We start from the raw sequence: 21,219 nt of genomic DNA, 5'->3' as shown, positions 1-21,219 counted from the left end.
CCGCGCCCCTCCCCTCTCCAGGCTCGGGGTCCCGAGGACCGAACTCTTTCCCCGAGGGCTGGCAGGCGGAGGCAGAGGACTCCTCCCCGGCCGCCTGCCCGCCCGCCGGCCTGCCCGCCCGGATCCCCGGCCGCCGCCGCCGCCGCCGCCGCCGCCGCCGCGCGCCGCGCCCCTCCCCCCGCGCCATTACCTCAAGTCTCCCCCAACTCTCCCAAGAACCCGGCTCCGAGCGTAGCCCGGCAGCTGCCCGCTTCCTCCCCCGGTCATCCCAGCTCCCGGTGTCCGCCAACTCTCCACACACACACTTCCAGACTCTCGTCTATCCCCCCCTAAAAAGCACCCAGCTTCCCCACCCAGCCCCCTCCTCTCCTCCGCTCCCGTGCCCTCCCCAGCCCTGCCGCCGCCACACACCGTGCAAACCACCCCGAGTCCCCCTAAGCACACCTTCTCCGGTGCGGCCCCCGACCCCCAGCCCGGCCTTCCCAGCCCGCGCCCAGGCGGCATCTCTCCCGGAGCCGGCGGCGCGGTAGCCTCTCCCACGCTGCCGGCAGCACCCCGATGCAAAAGAAACTTTAAGCGTTCTCGCCTCCCCCCACCATCCTTCATTTCCCCAGCACTTCAATCCCCCCTTCTCCCCTCCGATTTCCAATGACTAACATCAGCCTCGACTGCCTCTCCCCCACCCCCTCCTCTTTTTCCCCAAGACTTTTTTTAAAAGACACCCCCCACACACATACTCTCCCAATCCTTTTCCCTCTCCCCAACACCCCCGGAGCCCTGGGCTCCTAATTCTTCTTGTTTCAAATTGAGACTTACGTGTGATAATCTCCCTTTGTGACAAGTGTTGCGGGTTCCCCTGTTTGCGGCGGGACATTGCCTGGCATTTACACTGACATCGCCCGGAGAGCTGTACCGGTTGGGGGGAATGGAGAGGGGAGGGGGTGGAGGTTAAAGCCGCTGCTGCTCCCCGCCTCCTTTTTTTCCTCCTTTCTTTCTTGCCCCCTCTTCCTCCTCTTCTTCTTCTTCTTTATTTTGTTCTTCTAGTTTTAAAAAAACTTTCAAATTTAAATTTCAGAAAGAAAAAAAAAAACTCTTGTTGATGTCGTGCACTAGATGAAATCCCCCCAGTATTTAAAAAAATAAAAAAATTTAAGAGGTAAAGAAAAAAAAATATCGTTCTGTCTCTCACTTCTCCAAACTGTTTGGCCACTTGGACTTCCAAATCTCTTCTTGAACTTAGAGGATTTTGCACCAACCCGTGTCACTTTTCTCCAAAGTCTCTGGTAGGTGGAAAGCGCACTTCCACCAGGACGGAAAAAAGAATATGAAAAAGAATAAAATAAAATAAAACTTGGGACTTGTTTTCCCCCGCCCCTTGAAAAAAAAAAGAAAGAAAGAAAAAAAAATAAACATAAAACTGCCCCCAATTTTTTCTGACACTAACCCTTTTGGCTGGTTTTGGGGGGCAGCTCAGTAGTGTCTCCTTTCCAGTTCACCTGGAACGCTCGCCCTATGCCTTGGGTTCCCAGAGTCCCTGCACCACTTTGCACTGTTCTCCCTCGCCTGGCACAGGGGAAGGAAGGTAGGACGGTAGCCCAGTGCTGTTGGGTCGGTGCGAGCTATTACTATTATATATATAGATATATAAATATATATTGCAATGTGAAGATGGCGGAGTCCAGGTTCTCTGGGAGCTCTCTGTCTCTCTATGGCTGGGGCTGCCTCTGTACAATGGGATAAAATTCAAGTTCAAGTGCGGACGTGACGTTTAATCTGCACTAGAGACAAAAAGACCCAGAGAGTCGGAGCACTGGGGGCGACTAGTGGTGGCTTTTTAACATTGTACCCTGCAAGAGAACAAGAAAACACACACACACACTCACACACGAGCGCCCGCATGCACACACACCAACCCAACCACATGTACAAACCGGGCTTTTTGTGCGCTTCTGCTTTTCCAGTGTCCACATTTGGGAGTGTGGGGGGAGATACGTAATTTTAAAAATATATGACAAAATATTCTTCACCTGTCCACCACTTTTGAGGGCAATACCCTGAGATTAATGGAAAGATATAGGAGATGGAAGATGTACAAACCCAGACAACCGGAATCTTCTTTCCTAGTGAAAAAGTCCTACAATTTCACTCCCCCCCCCCAAGAAATAACTTTAAGGGTAGGGGAGATGTGAAGCAACTTGGAAATAGTTTAAATGAGACAGGGGGAAGAGGAAGAAGAGGAATGAGGGAGGGGCAAAAGAGGGGGATGGCTAATTACTTAACCATCCCGCCAAAAAAAAAAAAAAAAAATCTCATTCAAGTAGAGTTGGATAGTTGGTTCTTTGAGGGTTGATGTTGAGTTCTTTGGAGCGAGGGAAGATTGTTAAAACTGCTAGAAAATGTCTCTTTTAGGACCTTAGCACTGAATAAATAGGGTGGAGAGGTACGTTTGCCGTTAGGAAGCGTTGTGGCCACAAGTGAGGTGTGGTCTTCCTCGTGTATGGGACCCCTGTTTTGGTCATTTCCCCCTCTGCCTTCCCTTCTGTCCTCTGCTCTGAGTGTAAGTTTTGCCTAGAAGACACCCATTCTGGTTCCTTAGTCAGTTGGTGTTAAACATCCCCTTTCCCTCCCCCAATTACTCATAAGAGGGGGTTCGATGCTTCTGGGAGTGTGGGGAAGACATCCTTTATCCATTCACCTTTGACTCCTGAAGAAATTCAAGATGCAGAGGAGTGTGTATTCCCTTAGCCATGACTCTCCATGGAATCCTCGCCAGAGAGAGCCACTGAATACCCTTAAGAAACTCTCATTTCTCAGCAGTAGGAGGACTGGCATTACCCATCTAAAGAATGCATTTATTTATACAGCCCTTAAAAGTCTTTTCCCTCCCTTTCCAGTTTAATTGGGAAGGGTACAAATACCTTTTAGGCATTATTCCCAGGCCCAAACCCGGAAAAAGGCAGGGCTGCGAAATCAAGACTAAAAGTCTCCGCGTGTGTTTCTGTCTAGAATCCGTGGAACTCTCCGCTCCACCTTACCCAACCCATCTTCCTCATCTCCCCTTCCCCACGCCTTTCAGCGTACTCAAAGTCCGAAAGGTAACTTTTATTAAGCGGAGGACAAGCCACTTTTGGACTTCCCTTGGCCCCCAAAGGAGATTTAAAAAAGCGAGCTTTCCCTAAGACTCGCCTCTTTAACTCTTAGTCTTCCTTTTCTCAGATTTCGTCTTCCCAAGCGCTCCAGACAGTAATCGGGGAGGCCCAGGCCTCAGGGGCAACGCTGCCCGCTCCTCCATTCCCCGCCCCTCTCCAGTCTCAGGGACCAGCTCAGTTTCGAGCCGACACAAACGGCTAAGAAGTAGGATGCATTTAACACCTTTTTAAGCAGTTTGTTTTTCTCCCCTCCCCTTCATTCTTTATGCGAAGAGGGTGGGGGTGGGGGTTGTAATTATTTGTTTGCTTTTAGGGTCCTATAAAGGAAATAAATTAGCATCCTGATAGTAACTGCTCGTAGCAATTTTGAGTACGTCCAGAAAGCATACTCTACTTAAAAATTAATAATAATTCAATTCATAAAGTTATTCAAACAATCGAATGGGGGTGGGAGAAGGGGGTAGGGATGAGAACTGTTCTCAAACGATAGAGCCCGAGGCAGGGCGGGGGGGAGCGAAAGGGGGAAACGACTAGGGTGGGGGTGGGGACTTTTGAAAGAGTAGCATCTTCGGCCAGGAGACTTAGCCAGTGTAGCAGAGCCGGGCTGTGCGAGTGTAAGGGCCAAGCTGTAGGACCCAGGGCTGGGGCTTAGGTGGAAAGACAGCGCCCCCGGGGGACTGTGGCTTTGGTCTCTTCTTCCGCCGTGGTGTGTGTGTGTGTGTGTGTGTGTGTGTGTGTGTGTGTGTGTGTGTGTGTGTGTGTGTGTGTGTGTGTGAGAGCACACAGACAGTCAGACACAGACATTTCTGCATTAATCTTTTCATGTCCCACCTCCATTTACCTGAAGTCTGAAAAGCTGCCGCCTTACCTAACAGGATGATTGATGGGTCGGGGGGTCACGGAAAGCTTTCTAGGAATGCGGCTTATGTTCAAAGAAAATGATCCTTTCCCCCAAAAAAAGTTCAGAAGCAAATCTTAAGATTGACTACTCTGAATCTACTTCCCTTTTCTAGGACCCCTGAGCACACACGCACTTCATTCTCCTTGTTTTTTGTTTGTTTCTATACACACACACACACACACACACACACACACACACACACACACACACCTGCACGGACATATCATACGTTTTATGCTATATATACATTTCTATATTATACCACGGGGAAACTTGATGTCACCTAACTCACTTTTCAACCGATCTAAAATCATCCCATAAGTTAAATCACGAAGCCAAAAGACCTGAATGAGAGGAAGTGGAAAAAGCAAACCGTGGGTCCTTCTGGGAGGGAAAGGGAGATCTGAAAAAGAGGGAGGCCAAAATGACAACCAGAAAAGCGATCTGTGGTGTGGGGAGAAGAATCTCCATCCTCGGGGGAGACAAATCCCTTTTTTCACAGCGGTCTACACCGCAGCAGGATCCCCTTAAGTTTGGGAGGGAATTAGAGAGTGGGGAAGGTAAATGGGATTCCTCCCTTATTTCTTCCCTCGATCCTCTTCTCCACCTTCCCATCTTCAGCCAGGAAGTCACTCGAGGTTTCAGCAGGTAGACTAACTGTGGGCATTTTAATAAGGAGCCTGGATAAATCCATGTTAGACCCATGGGTGATTTCCCTTATTAGTTTCTCGAACCTGAACTAAACATGGGGGCATACAGTGTTTATCCCGGTAGCGTGATTCTGGCCTGTTTCATCAAAAAAGTGTGTTGTTCATTTTTGCCCTTAAAGAGTGTCTTCCGGAAGGAAGGAAGGAAGGAAGGAAGGAAGGAAGGAAGGAAGGAAGGAAGGAAGGAAGGAAGGAAGGAAGGAAGGAAGGAAGGAAGGAAGGAAGGAAGGAAGGAAGGAAGGAAGGAAGGAAGGAAAAGGAAAGAGAGAGAGAGAGACAGAGACAGAGAGAGAGAGAGACAGAGAGAGAGAGAGAGACAGAGAGAGAGAGAGAGAGAGAGAGAGAGAGAGAGAGAGAGAGAGAGAGAGAGAGAGAGAGAGAGAGAGAGAGAGAGAGAGACAGAGAGAGAGAGAGAGCCTAACTGCTGCTCCAGTCTCTTCTTTTTTTCTCTCCCCCGTCTGGCACTTGTGATCATTAGCACTGAAAGCTGTTAATGTCTTGTCTCACAGCTCCCCCTTTAGTCTCCTTGCTCTCCTGTCTCGCGTTCAAAGCCAGATCAATAGCAGTCTCTTTTCCAACCTTGACCTATCCCTCGACCCCGCCTCCGTCTGCAGCTGGGCCCACTGTTCTGTTTTCTCACTCTGTCGATATCAAGTCACAATCGGTGACAGCAGACAAACAAGAAGGACTAGCCTCTCTCCCGGGGCGAGCTGAACTCGGCCCCCACCCCCACCTACCCCACCGCCTTTCCTTTTCTTCCCCTCTTTCCCCCAGCACTGCCAGCTACAATGGCACTGGGGCCAGAAATGTTTCTGTCCCACGGATTATTTTCATTCTTGTTCCAGGGGTCTCCTTCACCCTGCCTTTGATCCATCAGTGGTTTGATTATAATAAAAGGTACTTCAAAAAGAATGTGTAAATTAACATGTTTTGGAAATTATGAAAAGTACAGGTTGCACGTGTATTCACTCTGGCTTTAGTGACTAAAGACAGTTTACTAGTCTGTTTGACAGATGGCAATCAGTCAAGGACTTTTCCTTAAAAAAAAAATAATAATAATAATAATTGATCCTGAAGAAGGTTGAGAACCGGTTAAAGTGAAGAAATACAGCTTTTCAATATTCTGTCAATTTTTTTTTTTCAAATCAGCAAGTGTGAAAATTTTCTTTAAAATAGAAAAATAATTCCCTTCTCTTGTTTCCCCGTTTAAAAAAAAATATATACGCATTCCAGCAATTAAATATTACTTTTAAAGGTTCTCGGTCATTTAACATTTCTAAGATTTCTTTGTTCAAAAACAGCCCAGAAATTGTAATGTTTTATTAAATTTAATTCGGCATTCATACTATCAATATACATGCTGAATATAAATATATTTGATGGCACAGATTGGGTATATATGCATATACATTCTCACACTACAAGGTGTTCTATTTGTTCAAAATTGTGAGAGAAAATAGTTTTCAATTGTTAAACTCTTAACAGTAATTAGGATGTATTTTGATCTTTTACGATGCAACAATCCCTTTTTGAGTTTTTTTTTATTATTATTAGTTACATTTTTCTACCATGTCTTCAGCAGAAATTTGGCATGAATAAAAATTAGTTGTGTCAAGTCAAAATGAGGACTCCCAACATTTCTTTGGAGTGGAAATTGACATTTCATTTGGTTGATTTTTTAAAATGTTATTCCACCCTATAAAAATGTAGCGAAATAACTTTCCAGAAAAATTAAAACTCAACAATACGTTTTGCCAAATGACTTTCAGCTTCATTTCTGGTGATCTGCGACTATCTGGCAAACAATTTCATGTTCACTGGAGAAAAGCGGTGTAAGCAAGTAGTCTGCTAATTTCTATCCTCTTTGGATCTATAAATGTGGTTGCTTGTGAAAATCAGAATAAATGCTAAACATTGATCTGGTCACCTTTTTGAATTTGTATACCTTACAAGGAAACAGAAATGCAGGATTCAACCAAATCATATTTACATACATATTATTAAAGCTCCCAAGAGAGCTATTTTTTCCTTCTCATCCAGTACCAGAATCTCTATGAGCTATCTTTTCAGAACGATAAAAAGACAAAAGAGGTCTTTAGGGCTTCTTGTCTTATCTTCTGAAATGATTTTATATCATTTTTTAAAATTACATAGTTAAGTGACATCAAGTTTCTACACAGCATAATCACTCAAAATTTGTATTCTTTTTTTATCAAGTCACTTTATGACTGTAAACAAGACAACAAAACTACATCTTAAACAAATCTCTTTCATACATTCCTCTCATTTATTGCACCAACAAAATGGCTCTTCAGCTATTAAAATACTTGCAGCAATTTTCACTTTTTTTCCTTATAAATGATATTGAAACAACAGCCTATTTTAGACTATAAGAGATCAGTATGAATCATCTGTACACCTGTTATCTCTAAAGGGTTAAATAGTATTCAGAATTTCTGATCATTCATTGCACTTTTTTATTTCTTAAAAAAACATAATATTGTACTGAGATTTTCTTACATGAAAAAGACCCTCCCCCCACATTGACAAATCCCAGTGATATCAGGAATAGTATGGAATGTCTGTGCTAGGAAGATCTGGAACGTCCCTTCAACAACATTCTCACCTCATTTGGAATTTTCTTGCTTTACTAATTTTGTTATGCTCCTTGGCTGAGTCATGAATTCAAATTTGGTAAGGACTAGCATCACCCAGTTGGTTGACTTCAGAGAAATATGTTCCAGAACATGATCCCCTACCCACCAATCCCCCCCATACCCCAAATCAGTGTGTGTGTGTGTATGTGTGTGTGTGTGTGTGTGTGTGTGTATACAGAAAGAATCTATCTGTGCTTTTCATGCCTGCTCTACCAAATTTGTAACTTGTTTGACTCTTCAAACGCAAAAAGTAAGGTTTCCCTGTTGATGTTTTAAAACAGTTCATCTGGGGAGACAACTGGGATTCAGGAAGAGGGAAAGCAGGACAAGAAGCCAAAACCTCCCAAATTCAGAGTGACTCTAAGTCTGATTTTGTTTCTGAAATGAGAGCAGTAGAAGTCACTACTTGGATAAGCTTCTGGTTATATGAAATAGGAAGAATAATAATACTGAGATAACCTATCAAGTAAGGGTGCTTGTGAGGATTGTTTCCTTTCCTCCAGCATTTTTAGCAGAGAAAATCTTTGTAAATGCTAGATTAAGTCAGAGGAATATTTGGGTCTGCCTCAATTTACATTTTCTCCCCTACATTCATTCTCAGAAAATGAATCTATACAATGGGAAAAATTACAAAGAAAATAATGGGAAGGAGAAACGTGGAGGAGGGTGAATGATAATCAGTTATCGAAATTCAGAGAACCAGAGAGTGAATGAGTAATACAAGTTGTCCTTCAGCAAAGCACAGTTAATGAGGGTGCTGCTACTAAACTTAGTTTATTCATTGCCAAAAAATATATACATACACCCGTGTTTCAGATATGCTTCCAGAACTGGAAATGAAGAAGGTGCTGGGACATATCATCTGTTGTTTTGTACTTTTAGAAATAGAGCTGCGTATGCTTTCGAGTGAATTCAACAAAGGTATTCTGTATCCTGGAAAACATCGAAGTAGTTTTCCTCTTTTTTAATAGACTAGGGTTACCCTGAGAAGCTGGGAGAGGAGGGGGAGAAGGAAAACAAACACTCCAATAGAATTGAACAAAAGTTTTACTGCAAGTACATTATGGAAAACACTGTAATATTTCTGTATGTAGTGTGTTAGTTGTGTTAAGTTGTTCCATTATGTAAATATTACAATATTATCTCTGTTTGGAGACACACTTAAAGCTCAATTTGCAAAGAAAAAAAAAACACTACAGCAAAAAACAATTAATGAAACAGAGAGAAACCCAGAATGTTGGTTTGCTCTCTTTTTGAACATGGGCTTAGTACAAGTATTATATAAAAAACAACAACAATAATAATTTCCTTCAGATTTAAACATCTTTGGGAGCACAAACTATAAAGCCCTGTGAAATATGGATATGATGATAAAAATTTCCATTTGGAATTTCTGACAAAACCATTTCAATCTTTCTCTATTCCATCTCATGAAAATCTGAAGCTGGACATTCCCGAAGAACCACACCATTTGCCTTTTTATCTTGCGCTACAATATCCCCTAGTTTTATAGTCTTTAAACAGGGCAGATTTATGGTAATTCTTTAATCTTTACTTGGACAACAGAATTCAAACTGGTAAATTTATCAGCTTTTGGGTTCAGTGCAAGAATGTGCAGTTTCATTATTTGTATCTGCTTAACAGGAACAATTATGGAACTTCAAAGTGAGGATGTCTGATTGGGGAATGGGTTGATATTGTACCCAGAATGCACATTTCTGTTGGTAAGGAACACAGTAATGTATGAGACATTAATGGCTTAACACTTTGCTTTTTGCTTGGGGAATAGAATTGTTGATGTTTCTGGCAACAACTTATCTTTTGATTGAAATCTATCAGATAATTAGTGGATAGTATCTAAAAGATACTTGGCCTCCCTATATGAAAGGGCAAGAGCTGGCCTTTTGAAACCCAACATTATTGTGGTTTGGAGATGGTTTTCGTACATATTCTCCGTAGCCCCATTCTCTCAAATTTGATCCACATATTCTCTAAATGTTTATCTGTTGATCAGATTGGTTAGCTCTCACCTGTTCTGATTCCTTGGAATGGCATTGAGATTGATGAAGGAATCTTGGTATCTACTACTGGACCAGAGTCCTACAAAAGCTTCAGGACCTGGAGGGGAAAGGCCTCAGTGATGCAACGCTGTTACTGAGCAGTAGCTGAAGCCTTTTCTGAGCCAACTGTGTTCCACCTGGACCTCACTACAAATTATTGTTTTCAATTACCACCTGTGTACTCCTTCCCATGCAACTTATTGATGTAAAATTACAGCACCACCGATATAAATAAGTTATGCCGCAGTTGTAAAATGGAAGAAATTTTGTTGTAGCAATTATGTTCAGCAAGATGACAAAATAAATTTCTAGAGCTGTGCCTGTGGTAACCTGGGGAATTTAAACCTCATAATTTCCATTCATTTCAGATAATTTGGAGTAATTTCTATATGTAATAACTTTGTAATGAAAAACACAGCGGTACTGAAGTGATTTCACTCAGGTTTTTTTCTATGGTATACATGGCATAAAATAAATAATAAAAATAATATATCCTCTTTATATGTGTGTGTGTTGAGTAATTCTTTCAAGCAAAATCATAAACTAATACCAGGACTAAATCTCTGTCCACAAAATGAAAAATAAATTGAGTTAAAGAAAGGGAAAAAGTATGAAAGGGTTTGGCTGTTTTATTGTGACTTTATTAAATTGTATCATTTCTATGCTCTATCTGATCTCCAAAGGTTTCCAAGTTTCACGTGAAAGGACAGTATAGATAGGTTCTCAGATTCAAAGAAGAGGAGACAAAAAGCATCTCAAGAGCCAAGGCATTCCAATTAAGATTCTCTCTCTCTCTCTCTCTCTCTCTCTCTCTCTCTCTCTCTCTCTCTCTCTCTCTCTCTCTCTCTCTCTCTCTCTCTCTCTCTCTCTTCCCCCTCTCCCCCCGCCTCTCTGTGAGTGTGTGTGTGTCTGTTTCTCTCTGTGTGTTTTTTTCTCCTTCTCTCTCTCTCTTGCTGTCTCTGTCTCTCTCTTTCTCTCTATCTCTGTCTGTCTCTCTGTCTCCCTCTCTCTCTCTCACTGTCTCTCTCTGTGTGTCTCTCTGTGTGTCTCTCTGTCTGTCTCTTTCCCTCTCTCGCTCCTAGAAGTTCTAGGGTTACTCATACTCTAGGTCCCATTCTGAGCAGCTGTAGAGCTTCAATTCTGACCTCTTAGGCAAAGTGGTGCCTTATCATTCTTATGCCCAGAGACTCACCATATTAATGCCAAATTTTGAGTACATCAGCTTAACTTATGCAGATCAAAACTTCTGAACTTAAGAGATCCCCCAGCCTCAGTCTCCCTGGAATTACAGGCATGTGCCATCATGGTACCTTTTTTATGTTGATAGAAAAGTTTGGTCTTTTTGTTTTTTTCATTTGTGTGTATTTTATAGAAACCAGTGCTATGGAAAGAGTGTCACAGATTTCTTATCTACATAAATGAGCTTGTGTGAAATTGTTATCATTGAAGCCTTTATTTAAAATAAAATTTCATTCAGACAACAAACAATCTATTGGGTCAGGGAAATATTATTTTATTACACAGTTATTGTTTACTGTCTGTCCAGCTTGTCATGGCAAATGATTGATGCATAGAACATGAAGAAATATTTTGAAGAAAAAAAAAAAAGAATTACTATCAACTACAGTATCATCTCCCAATACCTCCTCAATTAACTTAGAGGTAGCTTGGTAGAGTGGACAGGATAATGGGTTGGAATTCTGAGTTAAAATTCTGATTTTGCCACTTATATTCTATATGACCTTGGGCTTTAACCTTAACCTAAGAGTGATTTGAACTAGATTATTTTGAAGGTTGCTTCCATCTTTCTATGGCCTTATGAACTTGTGTGACCATCATAGTTCTATTAAAGGGTTCACTTTATATAGTGAAATGAAAGCAGAAGCTTCAAGTATATAATGGGTGAGTGATGTATGGCAGTCAGATTGAATTCCAGGGGTGCATCCTCATGCCTGACATTTGGGAAAATCTGTTCTAAATTGTAGAACTTTAGTCTAGAAGGGACATTGGAGGGCATTTATTGCTATCCCTACCTGAAGCATGCTCAATATCTTTAGCAAGGAGTCAGCTATCTTCTGGTTGAATATCTCTGGTATTTAGGGGAAAAAATTATGATACTCAGAAAGCTGGTTATTATTATTATGAGTATAATGGGTGTACTGGAGCCAGTTTGTACAACTGTTAAATTTTTAGTATGGGCATTTACACCTTGGAAATAAGCCAATACTACACAAATCTGTGGCTTGATTTCATATTTTGTTAATTGTCTATTTAAGAACATGATGGAGAGAATATTAATAATACAGATGAAACTTTAAAATGTGACATGGTTTTTTTTGTTTGATTGTTAAATATTGATTAGCACACAACAGTTTTTTCCCCCTTTCACTTTTTTAAATTAAAGTTTTTTATTTTCAAAACATATGCAAGGATAATTTTTCAACATTGATTAACTTTGTGTTCCAATTTCACCCCTTCCCTCACCCCCTCCTCTAGATGGCATATAATCCAATATATGTTAAACATAGTAAAAATATGTTAAATCCAATAAAGGCATACATATTTACACAATTATCTTGCTAGAAAAATCAGATCAAAAATTAAAAAGAAAATAAAATTCAAGCAAACCACAACAAAAAGAGTGAAAATTCTATGTTGTGATCCACCCTCAGTTCCTCCAGTCCTCTCTCTGGGTGTGTAGATGGCTGTCTTTATCACAAGACCATTGGAACTGGCCTGAGTCATCTCATTGTTGGAAAGAGTTACATAGATCAGAATTGATCTTATAATCTTTCTGTTGCTGTGTACCATGATCTCCTGGTTCTGCTCATTTCACTTATCATCAGTACACACAAGTCTCTCCAGGCCTCTTTGAAATCATCCTGCTGATCGTTTCTTATAGAACAATAATATTCCATAACATTCATGTACCATAACTTATTAAGCCATTCTCCAACTGATGGGAATCCGTTCAGTTTCCAGTTTCTAGCCACTACAAAAAAGGGCTGCCACAAACATTATTGCACATATAGGTCCCTTTCCCTTCTTTAAGATCTCTTTGGGATATAAGCCCAGTAGAAACACTGCTGGGTCAAAGGGCATGCACAGTTTGATAAGTTTTTGGGCATAGTTCCAAATTGCTCTCCAGAATGGTTGGATCCATTCACAACTCCACCAACAATGTATCAGTGTCCCAGTCTTCCCACATCCCCTCCAACATTCATCATTATTTGTTCCTGTCATCTTAGCCAATCTGACATGTGTGTAGTGGTATCTCAGAATTGTCTTAATTTGAATTTCTCTGTTCAATAGTGATTTAGAGCATCTTTTCATCTGACTAGAAATGGTTTTCATTTCTTCACCTGAAAATTGCCTGTTCATATCCTTTGACCATTTTGTCAATTGGAGAATGGCTTGATTTCTTATAAATTTGAGTCAATTCTTTCTGTATTTTAAAAATGAGGCCTTTATCAGAACCCTTGAATGTAAAAATGGTTTTCTAGTTTATTCCTTCCTTTGTAATCTTGTCTATATTGTTCATACAATTTTTTAACTTAATATAATCAAAGTTATCTATTTATTACATACCACAGTTCTTGATCCCTTCCTTCCCCATCCCACTGCCCACAATCACAGACATTCCAGAAAAATAGGGAACAGAATCTTATGAAACCACTTTTGCGATGTGGTTTACTTTTGGTCTGTAGGATTACAAAAGAGTAAAAAATTAAGTTTTTGTAAAGGTTTTGTAGTTTTCACAATGACCTTGTGGAAGTATCTCTGCACACCCCTGTCCCTAACCTCATTTTTTTTTACAATAAAGGAAAGAAAAGCTCCAAGGGGTTAACTGGCTTGCCCATGCTCACATAGCTAATAAGTTTTGAGTCACATTGAAAATCCAGATCTAAGGTTCTTTTCCTTGGATCCCATTAACTTAGTACATTTGAATAATAAGTTATCTTTGCTTCACTTGACTGAGCAATTGAAAAAAAATGGTCAACTTAGATATTCCAAATAGAATCCCCTAAGAGCAAAAGTGTCAAACTCACATAGAAAAGAGGTCACAGAACTCTATATAAGAAACCTTGCAGAATACATATTAACTTAGAAAACCACATATTAACATTATTGATGTTCTATTATATTTTTATTTATTTTATTAAATATATCCTAATTATATTTTCATCTGGTTCATTGTCTGGATGTTTGTCACTTCTGTCTAAGAGCCTAGGGCTATTCTAAATCCAACTCCATTCCAAGTTCTTGACAAGTTCAAAAAGTCACATTTCACTCCCTCTAGCCTCTCTTTTTTTGATTTACAGCTTCCCCAAAATCCCTGTGCTGCTGGGGATTCTCTGCTAATCTAATTTGCCAAGACTGATGATACAGAGAGGATTTTTGTAGGTCTGTAAGGGCTCTTGGGGATGCAACAACCTAAGCTCTATCTTAACTTTTAAGACTCACTGAAAGCCTACAGTAGACAGGATGAGAAAGGAGAAGAACTAGGATTTTTAGAGGCAAAATCAATCCCAGATCTGGTCATGTTGGGCAATAAAAGAGGTAAAGCACAATTCCAGGAGGCTGAAGATGAAGCACACTACCATTTCCTGCCAGAGAAGTGATGAACTTAAAATGAAGAAGTAGAAATACATTTTTGGATATGTTGGATATGGCCAATGTGTGAATTTGTTTTGTTGGAGTATGCATATTTGTTAAGGAGGAAAGGGATTAAATTTTTCTAGAAAGGGGGAATGGGAGGAAAATATAATAAATGCTCATAAAAATTTAATAATTCCACTTAAGTGGAAAAAACATTAGTGACAAGTGTATAAGGTCTGTATGAATAAATTTTTACTTGACAGAAGGAGGAAAATCAGAGAAATACAGACATAGCAAGGAAAATAAAGTCATCAGGAAAGGTGGGGAAAGGTCATAAAAAGAAAGGTAAAAGAACTGGAGTTGTCTTTGCCTAAAAGAGAGAGAGAAAAAAGGCAGGGGGGAGGGAGAGAGAGAGAGAGAGAGAAAGAGAGAGAGAGAGAGGAAGAAGAAGAAGAAGAAGAAGAAGAAGAAGAAGAAGAAGAAGAAGAAGAAGAAGAAGAAGAAGAAGAAGAAGAAGAAGAAGAAGAAGAAGAAGAAGAAGAAGAAGAAGAAGAAGAAGAAGAAGAAGAAGAAGAAGAAGAAGGAGAAGGAGAAGGAGAAGGAGAAGGAGAAGGAGAAGAAGAAAAGAAGTAAAGAAGAAGAAGAAAAGAAGTAAAGAAGAAGAAGAAGAAGAAGAAGAAGAAGAAGAAGAAGAAGAAGAAGAAGAAGAAGAAGAAGAAGAAGAAGAAGAAGAAGAAGAAGAAGAAGAAGAAGGAGGGAGGAGGAGGAGGAGGAGGAGGAGGAGGAGGAGAGAAGAAGAAGAAGAAGAAGAAGAAGTAAGAGGAGGAGGAGGAGGAAGGAAGGGAGGGAGGGAGGGAGAAAGGGAGAAAGAGAGAGAAAGGAGGGAGAATAAGTTTGTGAATACAATAATCTATATTTGTAAATAAGTTTAAAATGCATCAAGGGAAAATTTTAACAAGAAAGAATTTGATCATGAGTGCATTGGACAAAAAAAAAATGTGGAAACTATAAGTTTATTTAAAATGGGATTAGTTGTAGGATCCAAAAAAGTTAGAGGCACATATCTGAAAATCAACACAAAGTAAAAAAGAGAAGAGTTATCTTTTGGGATAATTAAAATTACTCTTATATCCTTGGATCAAGTACCTTGAGGGGCAGGGGTGTGTTGGATGAATATTGGTCTTGGAGCTAAAAAGACCTGTACTAACTGTATTATTCTAAATTGTTCTTCTAACCTCTCTAGCCTCAGTTTCTTCATCTATAAAATGAGTGGACTAGACTCAATGATCTCTAAGATCCCATTCAACTTTCCATATATAACCTTATATTATTTTTGTGTTTGTATCCACTTTGGACTGCTAAGTAAATCAAGTCACAACCATGTCCCATCACCAGTATTGCCTCCAAGCCAGGGCAGAGAACCTAATAGACAGGGAATTAGAGGGAGTTAGCTGTAGAGCAGTGGGAAGTCATTTTTATTTTATTTTTTTAAAGAAATAGATCTAATTAGATAATTTGATTTAATCATGCATCCTTGTATATTATATGCTTGCTTCTCACGTTTTTATGTGTACTTCTCTTTGCTGAATAATATAAATATTCACCTCACCTTTTTCTGAAAGGTCTGAAAATCTAGTGATCAAAAAAGTAAAGAAAAATATTGGAAAGTAGGGGTAAGGTTTAAAAAAAAGTGGGTAGAGTAAAGTAGACAATTAAATTAATATTATGTTCTTATGTCTGCTTTGGTCTTCTATAGAAATTAAGCTTCAATTTGGTTCTTGTCAACAATGAGGTGATTCAAAGCAATTCCAATAGACTTATGATGGAGAGAGCCATCTGCATCCAGAGAGAGGACTATGGAGACTGAATGTGGACACAGTACAGTATTTTCACCTTTGTTGTTATCATTGTTTGTTTACTTTTTTTTCTCATTTTTCCCCTTTTGATCTGATTTTTCTTGTACAACATGATAAATGTGGAAGTATGTTCAGAAGAATTGCACATGTTTAACCTATATTGGATTACTTGCTGTCTAAGGGAGGGAGGGAGAAAATTTTGAAACACAAGATTTTGCCAGGATGAATGTTGAATACTATATTTGCATGTATTTTTGAAGAATAAAAAGTACTATTATTTTAAAATAAGTAAATAAATGGATGAATAGATAGGTGGATAGATAGATAGATAGATAGATAGATAGATAGATAGATAGATAGATAGATATAGATAGATAAAATCTCACACATCCCCACTGTAGGTAGAAGTAGGGAAGTTTCAGAGATATCTGGGAATTAGCACCAAATATAAAATGAAGCATATAGATTTTCTTAGGTAATTGGATTTTAGCTTGTCTATTTGTCATAATTGTTTTTATCTTGTGTGTTTTCATTTGTTTGTCTGGTAAATAAATCTATTTTGGCAATCTAACTTTGCCCAGGTCCCATTGGTAGCCTTGTGGCCAGAGAAATAAAGGGAGATCGTTATGCAAGATACAAAAAAAGAAAAGAAAAGAAAGCAGCATTTATCAGATAACTTAATTTTTACCTCAATTAGATTACATTTGCTTTTTTATGCTTCTGTCGTGTATGTCATGGTTTGGTGTTTTGTGTTTGTTGCTTGCTAAGTATCTTCAATCTCAGTGTTCCCTCACCCTTGGCTGGTACATAGGGTTTTGTGGCTAGGAAAGTATAGGAACATATCTAGAAACCAAGGGAAAGAAAAATCATGATTATTTTCAGAATCACAGCTATCTATAACTGCCTAGGGCAATTTGAGTTGGGATTATGGGTAGGAGGTGTGGGATAGCAATTGGATAAAGAAGTTTTAAGAGGAAATAGCACTGAAGTAGGTGATAGTCTATCAGTGCTGCATAAAGAAGGTGGTGGGTCCTTGGAAAGAGTTGTCCCAGTGATGAGAGGAGGGAAAGAACAGTTGCATCTCAAACTGTTAAAGGACCCCAATGTATGCTATAGGACCCCGGTTGCAATGAGGAGGAAGTGTTCCCTCCTACCAAATGTTAGTGTATTGAGGCACAATTCTGTTCTCCACTAATTACAGCTCTGGCTAATTAAATAGATTTTTGCTTAAAGATTGGCTTCTGTTTGCCTAAGGGAATGACAGGAATGAGTTAACTGTTGGTTAAAGGCAGATAGAAGATCCACAGAAAATGCAGGAAACACCCTTAAATAAATAAAGACTTACTCTGCAGACCCTGGTGATTGAGTTCTTAGCACAATAAGGGGGTACAGTAAATAGGCAATTTGCTCCCACAGTTAGCCGTAGAGGTGAACCAAGAGAGCAAAAACAAAAACAAAAACAAAAACCCTATAAAGACTAAAAGATATGCTTCAAACAAATATGGAGGATTAAAAAAAAGAGAATGTACTATATATATATTCCTGCAGATATCAAGTAATACCTATATATGCACAAAAGTCATGTTGGTCTCCATTCTAATGGGGAATTGAAAGGACTGAACAAAGGAATAGCTACTCTATATTAGGGGGGAGTGAAACATCTTTGAAAATATGGAAGAAATGCTTTTATAAGCAGACAAAGAAGAAAAAGCATATGGTGAAACAGAGGGGAATTCTTATCTGTATCAGAAATTGAGAGTGGAGGCAAAAATGTGATTTTTAAAAAAGGTAGTGAAGAAAAAAGGACCGCTGTACATTCAATGTTAAGTGGATATGAAAGTTTTCTGGCTGAAGGAGGAAGTGAACCGTCTCTAAAGAAAGGACTTTTTTAGGTTTTGAGAAACATTGATATCATACACCATGACATAGCAGGTCATCCTCAGCAATGGTCAGATCTATAGCAGGAATTGTTGACTTCCTGCTAAGTGAGATCAAAATAACAGTTTGTTAGACTTATAGGATCATGTGTCAGAGAGGTGATAGCCAGTTAAGCTTTCTCAAAATGTTTACCATCCACTATTGGTGGAGACATATGATCCTAAAAAAAATCCAAGAAGCACTACTAAAGATTAGGACTTTAGGTCCAGCAGATCTTTTCGTCAATACTACAAACTGAAAGTAGAGAAATCAAAAGAGAGGAGAAAACGATCACAATGGGCTAAGAAAATATTCATCTGGGAATAAGATTTTGATTCATATTTTAAATTAACATAATAACAGTGAACACTTAGCTAGGAATGGAGTGAACATAACAAGGGCCTGTGTGTGTGTGTGTACTTTTTATATATATGCACACATAAAAAAACATAAAATATATTGCATGGATATTATATATGTTTAATGTACATTATACACATAATATTTTATATATATATACACATATATACATACATATATATGTAATTTTGATTGCTGTGGATAAGTCTGCTTATCTTGGCAGCATACTTTCCACAGATGTCCACATAGATGATGAGGTTGATGCGCACATTGCCAGAACTATGTCAGCATTTGGGAGATTTTGAAGGAAAATGTGGGGAAAAAAAAAGTTATTAGGCTACCTATCAAACTGAAAGTCTACAAAGCAGTTATATTGCTCTCATTGTTGCATGCCTGTGAAACCTGGACAAAAAACTGAAATGCTTCCATTTGGATCGAATTAGGAAGACTCTGAAGATCACCTGGCAAGATAAGGTCAATGAGGTTCTTTCTTGGGCTGAACTGCCAAGCATTCATATCCTGCTGCAGAGAGTATTACTTCAATGGGCTAGTCACATTGTTTGAATGTCAAACATACGTTTTGCCTAAAAGACTATTTTATAGAGAACTCAGGCAAGGCAAGAACTCAAATGGAGGTTAAAAGAAGTAAAACAAGGATGTTTTTTCCTTAAAAAATTTTTTTTTAGTATTTTATCTTATTCCAATTATGTGAAAAATAATTTTCAACATTTCCTTTTAAAATTGAGTTTCAAATTCTCCCTTCTTCCCCAAACCCGTCATAAGAAGGCAAACAATTTGATATGGGTTATATATGTGTAGTCTTCCAAAAACATATTTCCATATTTTTCATATTGTCAAAGAAAACATGGACCAGAATAAAAGCCCAAGAAAATAAGAAAGTTTTTTTTTTTTAATATATGTTTTGCTCTGTATTTGGACTCCATCAGTTTTTTCTCTGGAGACAAATAACATTTTTCATCATATGTTCTTCAGAGTTTTATTATATATATATATATATTGCTGAAAATAGCTAAATTATTCACATTTGCTTATCTTACAATATTGCTTTACTGTGTACAATGTTCTTCTGGTTCTACTTATTTCATTTTGCATCAGTTTACGTAGGTCTTTCCAGGTTTTTCTGAGCACATCTAGCTCATCATTTGTTATAGCACAACATCATTCTGTCACAATCATATACCTCAAATTATTCAGTCATTTCCCAGTTGATGGGAATCCCTTCTATTTCCAGTTCTTTGCCCCCAGAAAAGAACCGCTATAAATGTTTGGACATAGTTCCAAATTGCATTATATAATGGCTGAGTCAGTTTACGACTCCACCAATTTTATCTTAATTTCTCACATTCCTCCAATGTTTTTTTATTTTCTACAAGGAAAATCTCTCTGAAGACTTTGGTATTGATTGTGAGACACGGAAGACACTGAATTGTATAGCATGGTGTAGCCATGTCAAAGAAGATGCTGTGCTTTGTGAGTGAAGCAGAATTGGATTAGCTCAAAAGAAACAGGAGATATCCAAATTTAATCACCTCTCTCCCAAATAATTATTCGGACTATTTGTATCTGACCAGTAATGGAGCACTACAAGCTCTTATTGATATGATTAGCAACAGCTGGACACAATGAACAAGAGGCCTTTCAGGAAGCCTCAGATTGGGTAGAATGATAATAACAGACAACACAAATCAACTCAACTCAAAGCTCATTCTGCATCCGCTTTCTCTTCCAGAGAGAAGGATTATAACTAAACTATAAAGAATAGAACAAAAAAGAGTTAGCAAAAAGTAAGTTCATGATAAGTGGGTTTAGATGTGTCCAGTGAGTTTAAATTAGTAGGCTACAGTGAATGAACTTCAGTTTGGGATTCTGAAGATATGATTAAATCTTTGTTGGTGATCTTTTCAAGTGTGATAGACAAGGGGAGATAAGGCAGGCCAGGAGAAGTCTTTAAATAATAGAATGAGGGGAGCAACTGTAAAGTCACACAGCTAGGAGTGTTAAGTGTCTGAGATCAGATTTGAACTCAAGTCCTCCTGACTTCAGGGCTAGTGCTCTAACATTTAAATTTTTATTAAAGCATTTGGCAAAGTATCTCATACAATCATTGTGAACAAGAAATGGATTGAGTGATAATGGCTAGATTCTGCATTGGTCACATAAGTGGACACTCAGCACAAGTACCTGAGATTTGTCCTTGTGCTTATCAATAGTTTATCTGGGACTAGAAAAGCCTTAGAAGGTATGCTTATTAAATTTCTAGTAACATGAAAGTAGGAGTGATGGGTAGCGTGGATGACATAGACTCTAAAAAAATCTTCAAAGGCAAGTATGATGGGCTCTTATTTCAGCATAAAGGGAAATATGGTGAGGAAACTATCCCTATTAAGGAAGAATGACACTTTTCCTGTAACTTAATTTCTTGGTACTTCAGGCTACATACTTTAAAACCAAATGACTTGTCCAGGACCACAGAATCTATGTCATAAGTGGGCCTTAAATTCAGCTCTCTATCAACTGTGCCATACTGTTTCTGTGTATACATGTAATGTATGCCTTTTGTGTATGTGTATATGTGTGTGTGCATGTCTATGTATATACATATACATACATAAACTATGTATGCATGTATGTGTATACACACAAATACATATATATCATAATATCCTTTCTTATATAGACCTTTGTTTAATGAAAAGAACAGAAAAAAAAATTGGTATGGGAAATATAGAGAAAAAACTGCTCAAGGAGGAGCAAAGACAATTTCAAGGACCTAAAAGAAATAAGACCCTTAGATAAGAGTGCTAAAAGAACCTGAGAGAAAGTTGCCCTTCTCTACAGTAATTGCTTTGAACAGCAAATGAGCAGAGAGACTCAGAAGAGGAGTGATCGCACCCAGCAGGTACAGACAGTTCCCTGAAAAGAACACAGACATATAGGCCAGTAGTCAGATTCTGAGTTCTCCTGGGCACATGGGTTTCCTTTCTCATGTGCC

The 21,219-nt window shown here is 39.0% G+C and overlaps 1 protein-coding gene across 4 annotated transcripts in view; it reads right to left on the bottom strand.

The window, feature by feature from the left end:
- BCL11B (BCL11 transcription factor B) overlaps positions 1 to 1,760 on the bottom strand; it is a 137,793-nt gene extending 136,033 nt beyond the window's left edge. For 3 of the 4 annotated variants that reach the window (XM_074291340.1, XM_074291339.1, XM_074291341.1), the window contains exon 1: positions 817 to 1,759. In XM_074291340.1, the coding sequence (XP_074147441.1) occupies positions 817 to 874 (58 nt within the window). In that variant the 5' untranslated portion in view covers positions 875 to 1,759. Of the gene's footprint in view, positions 1 to 816 lie in introns of all 4 variants that reach the window. The other variant, XM_074291338.1, reaches the window with a different exon arrangement.
- Positions 1,761 to 21,219: the final 19,459 nt, after the last annotated feature.

This window comes from Sminthopsis crassicaudata, chromosome 2 (assembly GCF_048593235.1).
Source record: "Sminthopsis crassicaudata isolate SCR6 chromosome 2, ASM4859323v1, whole genome shotgun sequence".
NCBI lineage: Eukaryota > Metazoa > Chordata > Mammalia > Dasyuromorphia > Dasyuridae > Sminthopsis > Sminthopsis crassicaudata.
Note: the sequence above shows the minus strand (reverse complement) of the source record. Positions and strands in the feature narration are given on the sequence as shown.